General features: G+C 41.1%; 2 protein-coding genes across 2 annotated transcripts; one reads left to right on the forward strand and one right to left on the reverse strand.

Moving 5' to 3' along the window:
- Positions 1-551: 551 nt before the first annotated feature.
- Positions 552-19,745, forward strand: marco (macrophage receptor with collagenous structure). Its single transcript, XM_063888303.1, has 11 exons — positions 552-791; positions 13,071-13,169; positions 13,328-13,476; positions 13,901-14,018; positions 14,243-14,314; positions 15,755-15,844; positions 16,735-16,821; positions 17,189-17,224; positions 18,014-18,073; positions 18,547-18,711; positions 19,167-19,745. The coding sequence occupies exons 1-11, from the start codon at positions 683-685 to the stop codon at positions 19,295-19,297; spliced, it is 1,116 nt and encodes a 371-aa protein (XP_063744373.1). The 5' UTR covers positions 552-682; the 3' UTR covers positions 19,298-19,745.
- On the reverse strand, positions 4,566-7,908 carry LOC134866900 (uncharacterized). Its single transcript, XM_063887106.1, has 7 exons — positions 7,279-7,908; positions 6,988-7,102; positions 6,494-6,796; positions 6,218-6,381; positions 5,938-6,061; positions 5,165-5,463; positions 4,566-5,043 (listed from the first exon to the last, which is right to left on the reverse strand). Exons 1-7 carry the CDS (start codon positions 7,849-7,851, stop codon positions 4,687-4,689), a joined length of 1,935 nt encoding a protein of 644 aa, XP_063743176.1. The 5' UTR covers positions 7,852-7,908; the 3' UTR covers positions 4,566-4,686.
- Positions 19,746-21,222: the final 1,477 nt, after the last annotated feature.

Genomic DNA, 21,222 nt, shown 5'->3' on the forward strand with positions numbered 1-21,222 from the left:
CACAGATCAGAATCCCCCCCCCCCCCTCAAAAAATAAAAATAAAATAAAAAATCCGGCTCCCCCGGACACCGTGGTATAGTTCGCACACTGTCCCTGACAATATATATATATATATAAGGTCACCAGTTCAAGTCCCCGAAAGACCTAGTGCCACCGTGGTGTCCCTGAGCAAGACACTGGTTAACCAACAATGCTCCCCGGGCGCCGTACATAATGGCAGCCCACTGCTCCTAACACTAGGATGGGTCAAATGCAGAGACCGCATTTCGTTGTCCTAGTACTTGTACTCTGTGCAATGACAATAAAGTTGAATCTTTCATCTTTCTTTCTTTTCATATTTGCATGCAGCTCAGTGACTGTATATATTTATGAGAGTCTAGATGCTTCAGCCTCATACTGCAATGACTTTATTCCTGTAACTGTTTTGCAAGGCTCTCTTGGGTGGTTAGAGTAACAACTTCCTCATTTTACTATCCATCTTTACTAAATGGGTGTTTCACTGCAACATTTGTGCAACCTCAGCTACAATTGAGATACAGTTCCTTCCTCTACTTCAACCCATGTCCGTCAGTTCTTCCATAGAGTGCTTCTGTTGCAATCAATGCTTTTCTCACATCATGCACTGGGAGTTATAAGTGTTCCAGAAGTAGGAAGTGAAGGTGACAAGGGACTTGAGAGCGCATGGAGACATCAGTGGACAGGACCATGGATAAGGTGTCCTACACCCAGAGTAACCCCCTGTTTGACATGTCCCTTAGCACCACTGACCTCTACAGCTCCCACCCCGACGGTGAGTACTGACAGACACTGAAACCTTTCAAAGCCAATGGATTGAGCTACTATTGCAAAAAACGTGATAAGATGACTCACAGGATTTATATTTTAAGAGGATCAAGTTAACAACGCTAAGCAACATGTGAGAATGTAATGCTCTGTTCAGAAAGGTACTCATTGCATTATTACCAATATATATGAATCACTTTTGAAACATCTGTAGCTCTTCACCGGTATTATAATTAAGTGATTAAATGTTGTTGTGATGACAAAAAATCTCTTAACACAATGAATGATAACATTTGTCAACAGCGTTTTTCGGAACACTCTTTGGGATACATTTAAATGTATGTTTTAATATGATATTAACCAAACCACAAACCAAAGGACAAAAATATTTGAATTTCTTTTTGGGGGACATTAAGCCTTTCCTAAACTCCACGCAGGCATTTTGTGTAAATCGTTTTGTTGACAATTTAAATGTTTAAACAAGCAAACTTCAACAAAACACATGTAGTGCTTTAAGAATATATTTACTGTGTAATAAAGTCACAACTACAGTTTGTGTGTACGTGTGTCCAAACGTATGAAAGTAATATATATTAGAGTAGGAAATGTCATTATTATGTACACCTGTGCTTTTAGTGTTTTCCCAGGTTAAAATTTGGGCTCTATAAGAGGTGTGTTGTTAAATTCCCTGCCGCTGACAGAGAGGTTATGATGTCAGGGTGAGGATTTCCTCCGTCTCCAGCTTGCTGCAAAGTCCGAAACTGTTTCACAAGCAAATTGCGATAACTGTCAGAGATCTCCTTGTGTCCGTGCTGCACTAACGAGACTTTGCAGTGCATGATGAGCAGCTGATGCATCTAGCAGGTGGTTCATTTCCCAGAAATCTGAGTAATGGTCTGCAAGGATGAGAAAGAATAGTTTTGCCCAACCGCCATGACCTGTAACTTCATGTCTCCCAACAGCATGTGTTAAACGTATGCCTGTATGTTACAGCTTAGTCCCACAACCAAAGGGAGAGAGGGTGGAAAGAATACAGAATGTGCTTAGGAGATGTTCTCACACAGGACCACAATAATTATGTGTTTTATTGATATGATGTTTCTGTTTACTGTAACACGCAGGCAGAACCGGTTAAGACCTCCATGGGGCCCTAGGCAAAATTCTGCTAAGGGGCCCTCTTAACTGAACAGTCGCACCTGACACCCAGTGCTTCCACTCATGCCCCCTTTAAACATATTGCACTAGTGTCGCCACCTGTTAGTCTAACTCAAAATAAATACAGACCAAATCAGATCGAACTAAATGTGTAACAAATTACTCACCATTAAAAGTGTCCCTTTCTGCACTTTCTGGATGCAAAATCATCAATAATGTGATATATGATATTTGCTTCCCCACATCATGGTTGATGCTCATGATGGCCAAACCACTCAGACGTTCCTGGGACATGGAAGATCTCAGATAGTTTTTGATCATTTTTAACTTGCTGAAGCTCCTCTCAGCTGAGGCAACTGTCACAGGCAGAGTGACAGCAATTCTCAGGGCTATCCAAAGGTTAGGATAGAGTTCCTCCAGAAAGAAAGAAAGCAGCTCAAAGGCAGTCATATTAACTGATGGTAGGTCACGTAAATTCTTGATTTCGTTTGCCAGATCAACTCCACTGATGTCACAGTCTTGGTTGAAGGTCAGAGTTTTCTCAAGTTCCATACACTGAGCCTTTAAGGAGTCACTGGACATCTGACATGCAGTGCTGAAGTTCAGCACTACTCCACATTTCGTCTTCACCTGGTTCAGAGTTTCAAATCATTCATCAATGGATGCTATTGTGGAGTCAACCACAATGTTGAAGAAGTTGACCTCAAGATTCCGCAGTGCATCAGCCACTGGCTCATCAGGTGCTTCGTAGCTAAAATGCTTTTTGCTGGTTCTCAGCCTCTTGTCCTTCAAAACAGCTTCTACATTCATTTCCTCACAAATGCTTCTGGCTGTTGTCTGGGCATCTGAGAATCCAGTGTCCCGGTATTGAGTGAGAGAGGCTTTTGCATTTGCGATTAACTGCACAGCTACGTCAAGCTACATTGAAGCAGATTGGAGGAGCTTGTTCACTGTATTTGTTCTTGACAGTATCTCACACCACACTACACAGCAAATCAAGAAGCGGTAAGAACCAACTGCCTCTGCAAGTGACTGTGCCTCCACTTTCGCCACAGGATCATTAATCTTCTGTCTGGCTTCCAGTAAGGCTTCTCGAATCTCAGAGGCCTGATACCTGACTGCGTGGGCACTTTGAAGCCTGCTCTCCCATCTTGTGCCAGTCCGTGACTTCACTGTTATGTTCACATATTGTTTCAAGATATTCCACCTTTGTGTGCCAGCAGAAAAAAAGGTGAACAGTTTTTGTACATAGCCAAAAAAAACAACAGCATCTTTGGAGGATTTGGCAGCATCTGCAATGACGAGGGTTAATGTGTGTGCACCACATGGAACAGACACAGCTCTGGGATTCATTCTCAACAGTCTGGCTTGTACTCCTTGGTGTTTAGATAGAATAGAAAGAATCGGAGGATGACACCCTCTTTATTTATCACATACATGCACACAGAAGAGCACACACAGTGAAATTAGTCCTCTGCATTTAACCCACCCTAGTACTAGGAGCAGTTTACCTTTCATATTGGCCCCATTGTCATAGGCTTGCCCTCTGCAATTGTCAAATGGAATTTTCAGATCAGTCAGCTTGTCCAAGATGACTGTAGACAGACTTAAGCCAGTTGTAGCCTCAACATTCACAAAGCCGAGGAAGTGCTCCTTTACCTCTGGCTGTCCCTTTAAAGCCAAACTTCTGAGGATAATGGACATCTGCTCCTGGTGACTAATGTCAGGTGTACAATCTAAGATAATGGAGAAGTATTTTGAGTCTCTCACTTGAGTCACAATAGTTGTGAGAATCCTGTCACTCACAAGCTGTATCAGCTCATTCTGTATGTCCTTACTAAGATAATGAGCATGTGTCTCTCCGTCTTTAATTCTGCTGACATGATTTGCCAAAATGTAGCTAATAATTCAACCTCTTTTAGAAAGTTTCCATTATCTGGTTGGAAGAGCTTATCTGATGAACCTCTGAATGCTAGGTTTCTTTCAGCTAGAGACTGTGTGATACTTATGAGGCGTGTAAGGACATCTCGCCATCTCTTTCTTTCAGCCTCCAAAGCTGTCATTTCTATGTGGTGTAGTGTTTTTCCACGACTTAAGCGCAGATCAAGTTCTCTCCACTTAATCATATTGCTTGTGTGTTCAGGACTACCCTCATGCTGCTTCAGAATGGCGTTGATATTTGACCAGTCATTAACACCTTCTCCTATTATTTTGTGTTTTTTTGTGGAAAAGAGTTTACAGCATAAACAATACACAGCGTTGTTTTTCACTGAGTATGAAAGCCAGCTCCTGGTAATCTTTTCACCATTTGACAGCCGTCTCTGTAATCAGGGTTCCTACAGGTTTCTTCAAGTCAAATTCAAGTCTTTTTCAGACCTTTTTAAGACCATTCATGTCAAAACTTAATACCTATTTCACGGCCTATTTCACAGACATACCGGCAAAGAAAACCTTTTTTTTTTTTAAATGTGTTTATTATGATTAATAACGTTATTATTTCTCAAACAAATGTGAAAATGTGGACTGTAAAGCCTTATGGAAGAATTATGTAACTTGCAGCACAGTAGTGAATAGTGAGTACAACACCACAGCATCACAGCACAGACCACAGACAACAAGTCAAACAGAGGTGTGACAAATCTATTTATTAGCTAGCTTATTCCATGCTGGGAATATGGGGAGTAGAGAGACTCCAGAACAACAAACAAAGAAAATCAACTCAACAATAAATAAAATAAAGATCAAAGTCAACTCCTAAGCTCTTCACTTTTAGCAGCGATCTCTTTATCAAGGAGAGCCAGTTCTGCCAACTTCTCCTTATGGCCTCTCCGCAGGAGGTTGGACCTGGAGATCAGGTCAGCCATTTTGCTCCCTGCCTTTGCTTCAGCCTGCTCAGCCAGCCTGTCCGCATCCCTAGCCAGACCCTCAGATACCTCCTTTACGCGTATCCTCTTCACCTTCAGCTCCTGCAGACAGTCCTCTGCCTCCTTCCTCTTGAGAGCCTGGTCTTTTGCCTCCCTCTTCTTTCTTTCGTTCTCAAGGTGGATACGATACCTTGTCCTTGCTCTTGCTACACTTGTCAGTAGTGGTTTACTGAGTGGAACCTGGGTATCGGGTTGGGAAAAGAGAACCAGAGTCAGTGACAAACTCTAGAGACCAACTATGTTGATTCTATCAACTTTTAAGTCAACAGCATATTACTAGTGCAGGCAGGATTCATCTTACCTTGGTAACACCTCCATGTTGTATAATGTAGTCACACACCAGCCTCCGTGTGACCACAGTGTCCTCATGCAAATTATCTGACTCCACCTCTTTATTGATGGAGAATCCACGTTCAACAGTAGCTTGGCCGTGGGAGAGGATGAGCAGCTTCTTGCAGAAGGCCCACAGCTCTGGATAAGGCTCCATGGCACTGCTCAGGAAGATGTCCAGCCTCTTCTGCATGGGAGCAAAGTAGAGGAAGTCCTCACTCCGGCTCTCCAAGGACAGGAGACTGTCAAACTGCTGCAGTATGACATCCCCTATGACAAAACAGATGAGAAAAATTTGAGAAAAACATAGATAAATCATTGGGCATTGCCAGAAAATCAGATTGAAAATAAATTCATGTGTAGCCTATAATTTGCCTCTCTTATTCCTACCCGCAGAAGTATTAGTTAGCTGTTTGTCCTGGAGAAACCTCTGAACCATGCCCTTTCATGTGATTCCTGCATCTTTCTGGTTCTCTATACATTACTGACGGATCCAGGCACACCATCTGCCTAACAGTCAGATACTTGAGGGGGCTTTTGTCCTGCACTTTCCTGATGATGTTACACAGTCCCTGCATGCACTCTCTCTTGAACTCTAGCACCCTGAGCTCTGCACCTTTAATGCTCTAGAGAGAAAGAAATTAGCCATGAATATAGAACATGCCTTCACTGACCTGGTTTCGCCTAACCATTTGTAAAATGATCTTTGAAAACATCCCACTACCTTAAGAACTGACTCTGCACCTAGACCAATGCTGATGTTTTGTGGGCTGAGCCAGATGGTCTTGTCTGTGACATCCAGTTTGGTCAGCTGCAGGGCAGTGATATCGTTGAGAACTTCTCTCTTTATGAAGCGTCTGAGTAGACTCTGTCAACAGACAAACACAAAAATGTCTGGTGCGGCTTTATCTCCTAATCACCAACATCAATCATTTTTTACACCTCTAAACCAAAAGCCCCATATTGTCAAAATGTATCAATTGAGCCCAATCATTGGTTATTATAACGTGAAGTAAATTATTACTATCATCAATTCGGTCAGGTCCTTGGAGAGGAATGGGAGCACCGGCTCGTCTGTTTGATATTTTGTTAGGAAGGGCGTGAAGGTCCTGGCAAGTGCTGCGTAGAAGTGAAATTTGGCCAGAATGAGTGGATCCTTTATGGCTGCTGCAACTGTGTCATAAGATCCTGTGAAAGGGACAGAGGCAGGACATTTCAACAAAAACTATGAAAAGGCCACACCACCACCAGGGTAAAGACACAGTCACAGACCTATTCACAGCATTTTAGTAGGGCCCACCTGTTCCAGGGTTAGGGAGTTTTTTTGTTTTCACAGCTTCCATGTACAGAAGAAGTGATGGCCAGACTACCAGGGCTCTCTCCACAACCGGAAGGTTTTCTACCCAACGATGGGCACAGAAAGAAAGGGGGAACACACTGGACTTGGTTACGGTGACGTAATCCTCTCTCCTGGCAGGCACATTGTTAAACAATGTGTGCATTGCTCTCAGCAACTTGTCCAGCAGCCATGCAGTGAACCCACACTTGAAAGCATTGTGTAGCGTGTGTAGGCCACAGCTCCCCACACAAATGAGCTGAAGACCTGAGGGTTTCATTGCAAACTTGATATTAGAAACCAAATTCTCCATAGCAGTTCTCTGTATTACTTTGAACTTGTTTATTCAATGTAAACTGCACTACAAATACTTACTATTTTACTTTAATATTACTAATGGATCACATACACTCTCACCCACACACACAGAAATAACATTAGGCCTATAAACTCCTCACCTCCGTACTGCTCAGCTTGATCTTTCTGGAAAAGTTCGAACAGTTTCCAGTTAACACTGGGCCCATCCATTGAAATGGACACCAAGTCCTTGAGGTTCAGTTTGTCCATACATTCCTGAAAAAAGTGCTGCATTTGATTACCCAAGATAAGATGAATAGATGAGCAGCACATATTGTTAAGGGAAGTGCCTAATTGGTCATTGTGACATTGCCTTTACAGGACTGTGTATATCCCAAAAATGATATCAATATAAACTGAGAAATATTCAGAGTAAAAAAGGTTATGCTTACTTTGAGATGTGACAGCAGGTCTTGTGCAGTGGAATGTCCCATAAACCGGGAGCCCAAATATCTGGACTGAACCTGTCCCTCGTCCCAGAAGCGGACATGCACATCCAGCTGTTTATTTTTTGTAGTCTCGTTGAGGCTCTCATCGAACATCAGAACGAACGGCGATTTGTTGACTTTGGACACCAGTTCCTCTTTGATGAACACCGCTAAACCGAATTTGGCTATGTACGCCGTTTTGTCGGGACCACACGTGAAAGTGGTAGCTATGTCTGAATCCGGGAACATAAATTTGAAAAGATCGGAAACGTTCTCATTTGAATTGTAGGACTGATGTTTGGCGACTGTGTTGAGAGTCCACAACACCTCTGCTTTCATTGTTGGTGTGGACCCAAAGGCTGTGCGCAGATCCACACTAACGGGCGTTGCGCTAGTAGCTGGAAGGGCTGTAGCAGTAACGTTAGCAGCTGGCTGGTTCACGTTACCTGCTACTTCAGACACATTATCAGCTAGCTGGCTAACATTAGCAGGCTGAAACACCCCGGCGACGGAGGGAGTTTGATCCTTCACCTTCATGGAACTGATGTGCTTGGCTGATTTAGCATGAGACTCTAGAGAACTTCACGCCCATGGTACTAAGCTGGATTTTTTTTTTTGCATACTGTGCAAAAAGCTTCGAATACGTTGTTTTCCACAGGTTTTACCCAGTGAAATGCTCGTTTGTCTCGCCACGCTTCATTAAATTTGCATTTCCCCATAACCACAGAATGTATCTTGGTCTGTCTATCTCTGGTCTGTGCTGCTATGATGCTGTAGCAAAGTGACGTCTTCCGACCCGGGGCAGCGTTCGTTCTCAATTATTGGTTCCGCCACTCTTTATTTAGGCTGTTATTTAATCAAAGTAATAGTGGTTGACAAATTAAACTTTTTAAAAGAATGCGATATACGGAGAAGTTACATACTGCACAAATTTAAGACCCACGTATCAAAATTCAAGACTTTTTCAAGTCTTTTTAAGGTATTATTTCCAAATTCATAAATTCAATGCTTTTAAGACTTTTTAAGGACCCGCGGGAACCCTGTGTAATATCCTGGATGGAACCCTCTACTGGACTCCACTCAAACACAAATTGACTTAATGTTCACAAACAGACCTGAAAGGATAACAAAATCATATAATCTATTAACAGGTTTATCCGACCATAATATTACACTACTGGGAAGGAAACTCACCCAAAAACGTTTTGAAAATGCAATCACTGTGAAGCAGGTTCACCTGAAAATTCCAAAACAGGATATGGACCTGGTTAAATCTGCTCTAAAAGATATCAACTGGACTGATCTTTTGTCCATTGAGGACATAGAAAATAGCTCCAACCTTTTCTTAACCACTGTTAATAATATAATATCCTCCTATAGTAGAAGAATGCCACACAGACCAAGACAAAAAAATACTCTACCTTGGCTAAATGAGGTTCTCTGGAAACAAATGAAAGACCGAGATTCCTCACTAAAGACTGCTTGTAAGTCGGGTCTTGGTACAGCTATACATCTTTCCGAAATAGAGTAGTAAGCAACATAAGGAAAGCCAAAGCTGATTTCTATATAAAAGTAATTGATGATGCAAAGGGAAATGGGAAATTAATCTGGAAAAATCTCAACAAATTAATTGGGAAAGACACTCAACATTGCGTAAAGGCACTTGAACTCAAATTGAATGAAGAAGAAGAAGAAGAAGAAGAAGAAGAAGACATACTTTTATTAATCCAGGGAAATTGCTTTCTCTACTCTGTTGTGTTGACACACATTAAACACACAGAGGATATACATGCACAAACACAGAGGAAATACATGCACACACAACCACATGCAGAGGAGAGGTGGCAGAGCAGAGAGGCAGCCAAGTCCCTACTGACTGAGCCACTGCCGCCCCAAATGGATGGAATCATAACCAGAGAAGATGACAGTATAGCTGGCACTTTTAATAATTTTTTTATCCAATCAAGTTGAGGAACTGGCATAGAATTTTAACATTAGTAATATAGTGAGCATTCCTATTGATAATGATAAACCAATTTTCAGAATTGCGGAAATCAGTGCACTAGAGGTGGAGAACACCATAAACTCCTTAAGAAATTCAAAAGCTAAAGATGCCTATGGCCTTGATTCAACATTTTTTAAAACTCATATACAGCCGTTAATTCAGCCTATCACCCACTTAATTATCTTATCAATAAAACAAGGCATTTTTCCCAGTTCCGGGAAGACAGCTGTGGTAACCCCCATCTTCAAAGCTGGAGATCAAACACTGGTGGAGAACCACAGACCCATTAGTATCCTACCTGTGATCTCCAAGGTAGCCGAGAAATGGGTGGCGAAGCAGCTGACCACTCATCTTAACAAAGGCCAAACACCACTGCACCCAATGCAGTTTGGCTTTCGAAGTAACCACTCCACAGAAACAGCCAACTGCTTTCTCATTGAGAATATAAAAATGAAACTAGATAAAGGAACATTGTGGGTGCAGTATTTTTAGACTTAAAGAAGGCCTTTGACACTGTCAATCATGAAGTTCTTTTGTCAAAGCTTTCTTACTTTAATTTCTCTGGGGATGCCATCAAATGGATGTAATCATATTTAACTGACAGAAAGCAAAATACATGCATAAATAACACTCGGTCTACATCCCTCAAGGATCTATACTATCTATATATCAATGACCTGCCCACAATCTGTCCATCAGTGCACATACAAATGTATGCAGATGACACTGTCCTCTATGTGCATGCTAAAAATAAACAACAAGCCGCACACCAACTGACTGAAGCCATGGGCCATGTATCCAACTGACTAACCAATTCATGCTTACAGCTGAACATAAGCAAAACTGTTTGTATGTACTTTTCAAAACAATCTACTGTGTCTCATAACCCTGCTGTCCTAGTTAAACAAGAGAAGACCAGAGTGGTGCCTGACTTTAAATATTTAAATCTATATTATCTATATATATTTATCATCCTAGACTCACAACTCTCATTTCAAAAACATGCAAAACCGGTGGCCAATACTGTCAAATTTAACCTGGCAAATTTTAGGCACATAAGACCGTACCTGCCAATGAAGGCTGCAAAGCTCTTCTTGCATGCAATGCTCTTCTCTCATTTTTCTTATTACTTAACTAGCTGGTCGCAAGCCAATAAAACAACTTTGCAACCAATTGAATCTCTCTATAAGCAAGCACTAAAAACACTGGACTGTAAGGCAAATAGTTATCGCCATTGTCTTATAGTGAAAAAGCATAAATTGTTTAACTTTGAAACCTTTATACAATTCTCTGATGCCTGTCATCATGGGCTTGCTCCACCCCCACTGCACCAATTCATAAAACAGAAAGATAGTGTCAATAGAGTAACCAGATCAACCGCCAGAGGGGACTGCGTAGTGCAGTACAGACAAAGCAAGTTTGGACACACAGCCTTCTCAATTAGAGGATGGTCTGCCCAATGAATTAAGGGAGTGTAACAGCCTCATAACTTTCAAAAGCAAACTCAAATTTTGGATTAGGGAACATCATATCTGTAACCACATACCAAATGCTTAAAGCCATGTAATGTTATTCTTCTCTTTCCCTCCTTTCTTTATTCATACTGTAACCTACTGTATGCTGTCATTTTTATGTGGAGGGTGTAGTGAGGGGCGTGCATTGTCTATGTCTGTTTGAGGGTGTGGTTATGTTTTTTTAATGATGGTTTTATTTATTTTTTATCAGTTTATGTATTTTTATATCCTAGTGTGCCTTTTAAGATCTGGCTATGGACAACAGATGAAAATTAGCATAGCAGCTAACTCTGGCTTATTTACAGCAATTTGTCTGTTAATCAATGAGCACTGTCCCTGCCAACTAAATAAATAAATAAATACAAATACATTTGGTGGAGCAGAGACTGTTGCTTTAGGGTCTGAGCTAGCTTCTGATGCTTGCTGTACACACGTACTTAACGGTGGCTGTACTGGACCTGTGTTTTAGCACCATTGTCATAATATTTCACGAGTTTTATTTATTCACTAATATATCTCAGATTGCCAGTGATGCACATGCATCACTGGCAATCTGACGAGCAGTGCGACGGACAGTCACGTCCTCACATTTTTTTCCTTCTTTTTTTCCACGGGGCCTCTATGAGTTTGCAGGGCCCTACGCAACGTGCGTAGTGTGCGTATTGGGTGAACCGGTACTGCACGCAGGTTCAGTAGCTGATGTAGCAGTGTGTTTACAGTATGTGAGCTCTCTCTCAGGTTAGGCTATTTTTAAATCAGAATTTTGTACAAGCTCATCAGCTGTTAGTGTAAACCTGAGTGACGGCCAGTAGGTGGTAGGCATGCTTCATCTCTCCTTCATAGTTCCTCTGGGAGACTTAAGGGGGCTGCACATGTCTCCTGAAAGGAAATAGGCCTACCATGTTAGTGAAGTTTTTAACAAATAGAGAAACAACTAAGTCAGATCTTAAAAAATCATGTCCATCAACATCCTTTTGATTTATGATGGAAATATCTGACAGGTATATTTGAGTTGCATTATTTATGAAATGTTATTTTTAGAACTGTTGAAATGGTGGGGCCTTAAATGGACAAGAGACTTGAGAGTTTTCGGGTCGGATGGCAGAAGCCCTACAGTTTTCCGACCACATTATTAGACACATTATCCGATAGCAGACATTATTTTGGCACCTTGTTTTAAGTAATTATTGCTCATCATTGAGCTCATTATTTTTGTCACATTATTTCTGACGATTACCTGATCAGAATAATGACATTTGCATTTTGGATGCATTCGTTTTTTCTGGAAAGTCAATGTTACACCCTGGGAAGGGAGATATAAAAGAACGACTCTCAGACAGACGCTTTCGAACAGCTTCGCGGAGAGTGGCGCATCGTGGTAGTTCCCCTTTCCAGATTCTGTAGACATGACTAAACGATCACAGATTTATAACAAGGCTCGAAAAGCATATCACCGAGTGTACAAACATATTATACTTTTTAAAGACGTTTTTTAACACTGTGTATGTTTTAAACACTTTTAAAGGACTCTTTTATCACTTATAGCATCATCTATTTAAATGAATTCACGTCTTTTAATGTTCCTTTTTGACCATTTGTATCTTTTGCACTTAAAATGACTTCATAAAAATCAATCTATCACATCAACTGGTGGTTTTTGCTTTTTGGAAATGTGTGTCGGACAGCGTCCCTTGACCTCTTGTGGCTTCAGATGGTTGAAACCCAGGGTTAGACACTTCAATATGATACACAAATACAAATGTTTTGCTCGTAAAACGTTTTTAACACAAACAATCACACTACTCAAAGCAAATACATTTTCTCATAATTATCTTAAATGTTTGAACAATGGCATGTGGAGTGGGGTGCTCACCATGTCCCAGGTTGTAAGGACACTATCACTCCCAGGGCACATTGGTAGATTGGTTGGTTTATGTCATCCTAAATATGAATAAAACATGTGGCTTCCCTTCTGAAGCCTTCAGAGTTCACCTCTCCGTCATAAATAGTTTGCTCTACTGTCAGTCTCCTGACTTCACCGATGAAAAAAAGAAACCCATCTGGATCGCCCTGGGCTTTTATTGTGATTGACAGCTGACAGTTTACCCTGGTTAACCATGCTTGTAACTTTGAGATAAAGCATTGTATCAGTTGAACCAAGCTACTGTTAGTCTCCTGAAAGGATTCTCCAATGATCTAAGTTGCAGATTGTTCACAGTTTCCTGTTTGTGTTTCAGATGTGATGACAGCGAAGCCCAGGAGACAGTGGTGTTTCCATGTGGTCATTGTGTACCTCATTTTTCAGACCGCTCTTAATGCCTTTATCCTTTATAAAGGTACAAGTGCAAACCCATAGTATTATTTATTTTCAAATATTCAAACATTTGAAACGTGGCATATTCAAGAGAATTAAGAATATTTGTATTGTCAAACTTGTGTTATTTTATATTGTAAATGTGATGTTAGTGAAGTTTCTTTTTCCTCTCTGTCGCAGTTTTCACTGTGGATTCAGTGTCAGAGACCCGGCTGGAGAGGCTGATGTCTAGGTCCACTCTGGGTGAACACACCTTCCAGACTTGGCTCTACAACAACAGTCGAGAAACGGAAACACTGAGGGGCCATCTGTGGGCCCTGAAGAGCCAGGTCCTCTGCTCTTTATTTGGAATACTGTAGTTATCATCAGTTTTATCTTCATTTTGTTCAGTTTTTATTTGCTATGTATAGGTTCGGTTTGGATTTTCAGTAATATCTGATTATCTAGTTTTTTCATTGAAAAACAGATCCTGTAAGGCCCTGAAATAATGACCATTAATTATTATAGAAAAAATATTACAACATTTAGAGAAATATTGCTTTTTTCGGAGTGTGAGAGTAAAAATCACTGTCATCGTCATCATCTTCATCACCATCATCATCATCATACTCACATGTCACTTCTTAGACACTTTTATCCAATTGGGTATTTCTAGAGATATGTTGAATATTCAGTAAATACTTTGAGGCAGTATTTGACAGAGCGGCACAGGACTGAAGAGTTACAATGTTCTCCATCTGTTGGGGAGGACAGATGAGCAGGCTGTGTGGAGAGCAGGGTCAGCTGGAGAGACTGCAGGCTGAGCTGAGCCTGCTCAACAGCAGCTCACACACCTTGGAGCACCAAGTGAACACCATCAGCCTCCAACCAGGTAGGACGTGTGTGTGTGTGTGTGTGTGTGTGTGTGTGTGTGTGTGTGTGTGTGTGTGTGTGTGTGTGTGTGTGTGTGTGTGTGTGTGTGTGTGTGTGTGTGTGTGTGTGTGTATTTAAATGTAAATACTAAATGCAAAAACTGCAAATTGTAAAACAGTAACAACCTCAACAACATGTTAGGGTCAGAGTTTATGAAGCTTTCCATCGTTTGTGTGTCCCCAGGACTTCCTGGTTCTCCAGGTAGAGAGGGACTTCAAGGACCTAAAGGTGCACCAGGAGAGAGAGGCCTCAAAGGTGAGTCAACATTACAAAATTATTTAAAAAAAGGAAAAGTTAGTACCTCTCAGCTAAAACATACATAAGGTTCATATTGAGAAACGTTCATTGTATTACAGCTGAGCAGGGCAGCATGTGTGTGTGCAGCTTGAGGCATAAGGCCGCCATGATCCCAGCGATGATGAGCTGTCAGCCGGCTTATGAACTCCGGCTGATAGATTGGCTGCTGTCACAAACCCCGACAACTTAGCCAGTGCACTCACATCACCTAAATGAAATCTTCAATGAAGGTAACAAACGACCAGAGTGATGTTTTTCTAAAGGACCATTAGGTCACCAAAAATTACTGTTAATAAATGACTCAAATAAATTAGGACTGTATATTCTAACGAGATTGGAATGTAGAAAAGGCTTTGCAACATACATTTTTAACTTGAAGTGGAACTAATTGAAATATTTCACCTAAGGGGATTAGGGTTAGGGTTACTTTCGGGGTCAATTGGAGCCATGATGACCATATACTGCTCAAATGCTGGCTATGGCTGCAGCTCTGAAACATTTCTAAAAATCTCCAAGGTTTGCTGAATGAAATTCCTGTGGTTCTTTCAAAAAGCGAAATTTCCCTTTAAAAAACAAACAAAATCTAATTAAAGCAGACTGCAGTGTTGAACAGGCCCTCTCCCACCTTGCGCTCGTTGGTGTGTGCGGCAGTCATCTTGGCATTATATTTCCTGCCTCACCAGGCCGTATTATGACTTATGCTGGATGGCTTCAGCCCTCATGTCAGGTTTGGAGCAGTTTAGACATTGTCAAGAATGGTGTTCTCCTTTAGTTTACGACCTCGCCGTTTCAACTATTCAATATTCCTTTGCAAATTAGCATCAAATTTGATATGGGGTTAATACTGTATATCCCGCATATCAAATTTGAATTTCCAGAATTAAAATGTTACGATCTACTACCTAGGAGGAGTTCATAAAAGTTTACTAAAAACACAGGAGAAATGCACATCATTCAAAATGTCCAAATTCCGAATGGCCGGCGCCAATGAAAGCTGTTTTTAGCTTATAATGGTGTTCACAATTCCATGAGCAATTTGCAATTGGGGAATAAGAATATTAGTGCCAAATTTCAGGTCAATCGGACTTACTGGAGTGGTGTGGCCAAAATAAATTCTACCTAGTTGGCGTTAGAAAGTCCGTTTGCCACACCCAGACGCATTCATTGTAAAACCTTGCAATTTACGCTAGGTTTCCTCTAACTTTAGTAATAGGACTCCTTTGGCCCTTAATACTGTAGCAAGGTAAACCTCTCGTTTCCCACCGCGAGAGCAGTGCGCTCAGATTTTATCATTCTAACTTTGTTCAGCTGGACTTCCAGAAACCTGTGACTGAACTATATATTCATAATTGTCACGTGTGTAGTGTAAAGGCCTACAAACTGAACACTTCTTTCCAGGTGACAGTGGTGTTCCTGGCCCTCTAGGTCCTAAGGGTGAAATGGGACTCAAAGGCCAACCTGGAGAGCCTGGAGTTGATGGTCAAATTGGTGGGTTTCATAATAATTATTTGTAAATGTTTGTATTTGTTGTTATTCTCTAGATATAATATTTTGAGAAGATGCTTACATTTCGAAATTGGGTCTACAACAGAAAAAGTGTGTCCCAGACAAACTGAGATACACCAGCTGAAAGTTGAATACAAAATCCTCCAGATGCAGACACGTGGAAGTTACCACACAGACCAGGCTTTACCTCCACCTCAGCTGTACTTTGTTTTTTTCAAATGTAGTCAACATCGTCCTGTTTTTAAGTTATAATTGTCTCAAATATTTGGCATTTAAATCCTACCTTAGTCCCAGAAAAAAACGTCCATTTTATTTGAATGTAGTTCTACTCGATGCAAAACGCTGCCATTTCAGTCCTTAAAGCTTAGTCAAAATATCTGATTGTTTTTCCTCCCATGGCAGGTACTGCAAGTTAGACATTCTACGTCTTCCTCACTGTGCTCACTGTATTCTCTGTTTAGTTGTTTATTAGAACACAGCATTATTAAGTGGGTGTGTATCTCAATTTACCTCATCTCTTCATGCTTACAGGCTGCTAAATCACATTTAGTTTCATTTAATTCCCAGAGGCAAAGTCCGCATGCACATGCACATTACATAAATGAGCTTTAAATGTTCATGCAATATATATTTGACAGTGAGACAGCCTTATTGGGCCATGGACTGTAAAACTCCATGACTGAAAATCTGCAGATCAGCAGGGTGAATATGAAAATTCAGTTTCTCTTCCTCTTTCAACTTCTGGTCATCTTCTGTAATATCGCTGACACAGCTCCATTTCATGTGATGTATTATACAATTTGCACAGCTTGATTTTAAGAAATATATATATGTGTGTGTGTGTGTGTGTGTGTGTGTGTGTTTGAATGCAGGTCCAAGGGGTCCACCTGGGTTCCCAGGAGCCCCAGGGGACCAAGGTCCAGGTGCAAAGGGAGAGAAAGGAGACCTGGGGGCCCAAGGTAAGGGTTGGTTTCTATTATCTGGTGAACCAGTTACTTGTGTTCATACGTTGTTGTTGTTGTTGTTGTTGCCATCGTTGTTGTTGTTGTTGTTGTCATCGCTGTTGTTGTTGAAATTGCAGTTATAGACCAATCTACCAGTCTTTATTTATTGCATGGAGTTTTTTTCTTCCTGAAAAGTCCAGGGACTTCATTGAGCTACACAATCTGAGTGTTGTCAATCATTGCTTGTGTTTCTGTTGGAACAGACTCAGTGTTAAGAGTTCGCCTCTAAAAATGATTATTACTTTAAACTGTAAATTTAATCCACTCAGTGATGTCCCGCAAGTATCTTTCATAAGATCTCATTTTTATATCTTGTCTTCAGGTGTAAGAGGACCTCCAGGTTTCAATGGAACTGAAGGTGAGAGTGTAATAAAGTTACAGAAACCTCCATTAGGAATCATGTTTCTTCCTTATGTGATGTTCTGTGCAAAGCATATAAAGTAATATAAAACATTGACTATAAAAGAATGGCCAGCGTATAGTTCAGCTGGTGGAGCTGGCGGGCATATACTGGGCTTTGGTCCCCATTAAGTTTGGGTTCACTCCGCCTCTTTCCAAGTGTTTGGAAAGTAGCCAGTTGTTAGGGATGTGTTGATGAGAAAAGGAAGAATGCCCCACTTCGTCTACCAGTAGACACCTATAAGACTCCTTTGTTCTTGCCTGTGTTAGTCTGGTGTGGCTGACACTGAAGGTTCCAGAAGGAGATAGGCTTGCTGCTCTCAAGAGAAACCAGTGCCTTTCACAGGTTAACTGAGTGATTAACATGATAATGACTACCACAATAACCCTTACTGGAGTTTAACATTAAAAGCTTAAAAGGATTAAAATGTGATTTTACCCCAACAAATTTAACAATCATTTAACGGCAGAAAAAATATATATTTTCAAGAAAAAATTCTCAACAAATTTCTTTGCAGAAGTCTACATTCTCTAGCAGTTTAAGTGCACCCTCGCAGTCTCAAAGTGCCTGTATTGATGTAAAGGCCTCCCAGCCTGCAATAAATGACCTCTCACTGATACAATCAGCATGAAATTCTCAGTCGATGGAGTGTGTGTATATCATTTCATATCAACTGTCAGTGAATGAGTTTACTGTCTGTAAACTGATACCCATAGATATATTTCTATAAATATGTTTCCTCCACAGGCCCCCCCAGCCCCCCTGGTGCCAAAGGAGACAAGGGAGACCCAGGAATCACTCCAGAGGGTAAGTCCATAAGCGAATTTAGAAAGTCAACAATACTATACTTTTGACTTTTACATTTTTGAGGTACAGTATTTGTATTTTACTTGAATATTTCCATTGATGCTACTTTATACTTCTACTACAATACTATTTGGAAGGAAATATTCTACATTTTACTACCTTTATCTGCTGAGATTAGTACTAGTTACTTTGCATGTTCCTTTTATTAATACAAAATAGACAAATTTGCACTGTTATGGCTTAAAAAACAGCCATAATAAGTTATTAAAATTAGCTCCATCTTTACCAGCTGCAGGATGTTCACATTAATGGATAGTTCATTATAATCCAGTGATATTATATATGCATTTTTTTTTACTGAAAATTGCCGTTCCGCATGATAATTTTTAGGCTTGGTTCTTAAAAATGTTTTATTCTAATACTTTTTTTCATAAAAGATCTGATTGTTCCTCCCCCTCTTTCTGTCCTCACAGTGAAGGTGCGGCTGATCCCGGGGCGATCTCGAGGCCGGGTGGAGGTGAAGTATAACGGTGTGTGGGGCACCGTGTGTGACGACGGATTTGACACTGTGGATGGGAAGGTGATTTGCAAGATGCTGGGCTTCCAGACCGCCATCAGCACCTTCACTGCCAGCCCGGGTAAGTCTGGTGCTGTCACACTCTGCATCTCACCTCACATCTGTTGTTTTTCAGAAATAACTCTTTCATGGCGTTAATGTATTCATTAACTAGCTAAGAGAGCAGCAGGGTTAAGTGTTGGATGGCACATCAAGGGCATTTGGATTTATTACACTTTGGATTTTATTTTTATAGGTTAAAAAATATATTTTATTGATAAAATTATAATTACATAAGTGAAGAGAAATCAGAGGGTTTACTGAATTATTGGCAATAATCGGACACTTATATAAAGCATGGACGAAGCCGCTGTCACAGAGAGCTGCTGTGATTGCCCTCCGTATAAAGTGTGCTACAGAGTCTCTGCTGCTGTCACACTGCAGCTCTGTCTGCTCCTACAGCGGGGACTCGGTCCACTATATATTGTATATAAACTGTATATGTACAGTTCATGTTGATGTGCTGTCCTTCTGTAGGGACCGGGAGGATCTGGTTGGATGAGCTGAAATGTTTGGGAACAGAGTCAGACGTCTTTAACTGTCGTCACAGTGGAGTGGGTGTTAACAACTGCAATCACAACGAGGACGCTGGACTGATATGTGTTTAGAGTCACTCAGAAGAATGTGCTTCAACTGTTTAACGGGGGGAAACAATGCATTGACAATATCTGCAGGTCTCACTGAGAATACGAATAGTGAACCGTGCTCCTACTAATGATGTTCACAGCTGGATTTTAATTCATATTATTAAAACAGCATATAAAATGGCTGTTAATTATTTTTACACTGCATAACTTAACACACTATGTCTGTAAAATTGATAATGGCATAAAAATGTTACTGGAATATATCTCTGGCATCTTCTCTTGACTTTGCACTCAGTGGATTAATCATATTTAATGCAAAATGAGACCAAGCTGCAAGTGTAACAGGCCCCGCTATGCAGGGCGCAATAATATGCCTGTGTAACAGGAGACATGATGAGCAGAGGAAACCCTTATACTGCTCGTTTGGCGGGTCTTGCCAGAATTTTATTAAACAATTGTCCAAAACAAACAGCATTGTTCTTGCTTTTCTGCTATTAACAATTCCAAGTCCTGTTTATGCTTTAAACATTCAAACAAACATATTTGTTTAATAGGATTTATAACTCTCAACAAAGCCTATTTCAAGTGCATTATCAAGTATTAGCATTAGCTAATATGTGCTAGCATTACCACCAGTGTCCGCGGACCACTGGTGGTCCGTGAGCGACCCCTAGTGGTCCGTGAGTATTTTGGTAAAATGTCATATTTGAAATTAATATATTATAAGTTTAAAGTGTTTCTCAAACGGTCTTAAAATGACTAGTATAGAGTGTAGCATAGATGTAGCGTAGCTACGTAGGTTACGATCTTACGTCATAAATGATTTGCGCGGTCAATTTGAGCTGTCAACTGACAAGATGGATCGATGCAGGAGATCCAGCAACTACAAGTGGTTCAGCCGCAGCGTCAAGTGATTTTGTGTGCGTTACTGAGTCCCAGGAGAGCGGTTCGCCTCTAACCACCACCCGGCTGAAAGCTGTGAAACTCGGCTTGATCGCGGAAAGTCCAGCGCTAAAGTGAAGAGAAAATATCACAGCGACTACATAAAATTCGGATTTTTCTGGACTGGAGATGAAGAGGATCCCAATCCACACTGTGTTTTGTGCTACGAGTCGTTGGCTAACGAGGCTATGAAACCCGCCAAGCTCAAGCGTCATTTTGAGAGCAAACACAAGGATTACATCAGGAAACCTTTAGCATTGTTTGAGAGAAAACGTGATGAACTTAAAAAACACATGACGAAGGCGCCCTCACATTTTTTTGCAACGGGGGAAAATGCGAAGGCTACAGAGGCATCATACAGGGTATCCCTTCTCATCGCAAAAACAGGGAAACCTCATTCGATAGGTGAGAATTTAGTCAAACCAGCTGCCAAGGTTATGGCTAATGTATTGTTTGGGGAGAAAGCAAGCGACGAAATTAACAGGGTCCCCCTCTCCAATGATACTGTCCAGCGGCGAATAACAGCCACGTGTGATCAGCTGATCACACGTTTACGCCAAAGCCAGTTTTTCACACTGCAACTGGACGAGTCAACTGATATCGTGAATGAGGCAAATCTGCTGTGTTTTGTAAGGTACATTTATGATGGCGGTGTGCAGGATGAATTTCTGTTTTGTCGTTCCCTGCCGACCAACACCACAGGGGAAGCCATTTTTGACTCAGTCAACGATTTCATCCTGCAGAATAATATCGACTGGACACGATGTGTTGGTATTTGCACAGATGGTGCAACTGCAATGGCTGGGAAACACAAGGGACTGGCAGCGCGCGTACGCGCAGTTGCACCTTGCGCCACAGCAACACACTGTTGCATTCACAGAGAACAGCTGGCTGTGAAAAAAATGCCACCATGCCTCAAATCAGTACTGGACGAGTCTGTGAAAATTGTTAATACAATAAAAACCAAAGCACTGAACACATGTCTTTTTAAAGCTCTGTGTGAT

This window comes from Eleginops maclovinus, chromosome 7 (genome assembly GCF_036324505.1).
Source record: "Eleginops maclovinus isolate JMC-PN-2008 ecotype Puerto Natales chromosome 7, JC_Emac_rtc_rv5, whole genome shotgun sequence".
NCBI lineage: Eukaryota > Metazoa > Chordata > Actinopteri > Perciformes > Eleginopidae > Eleginops > Eleginops maclovinus.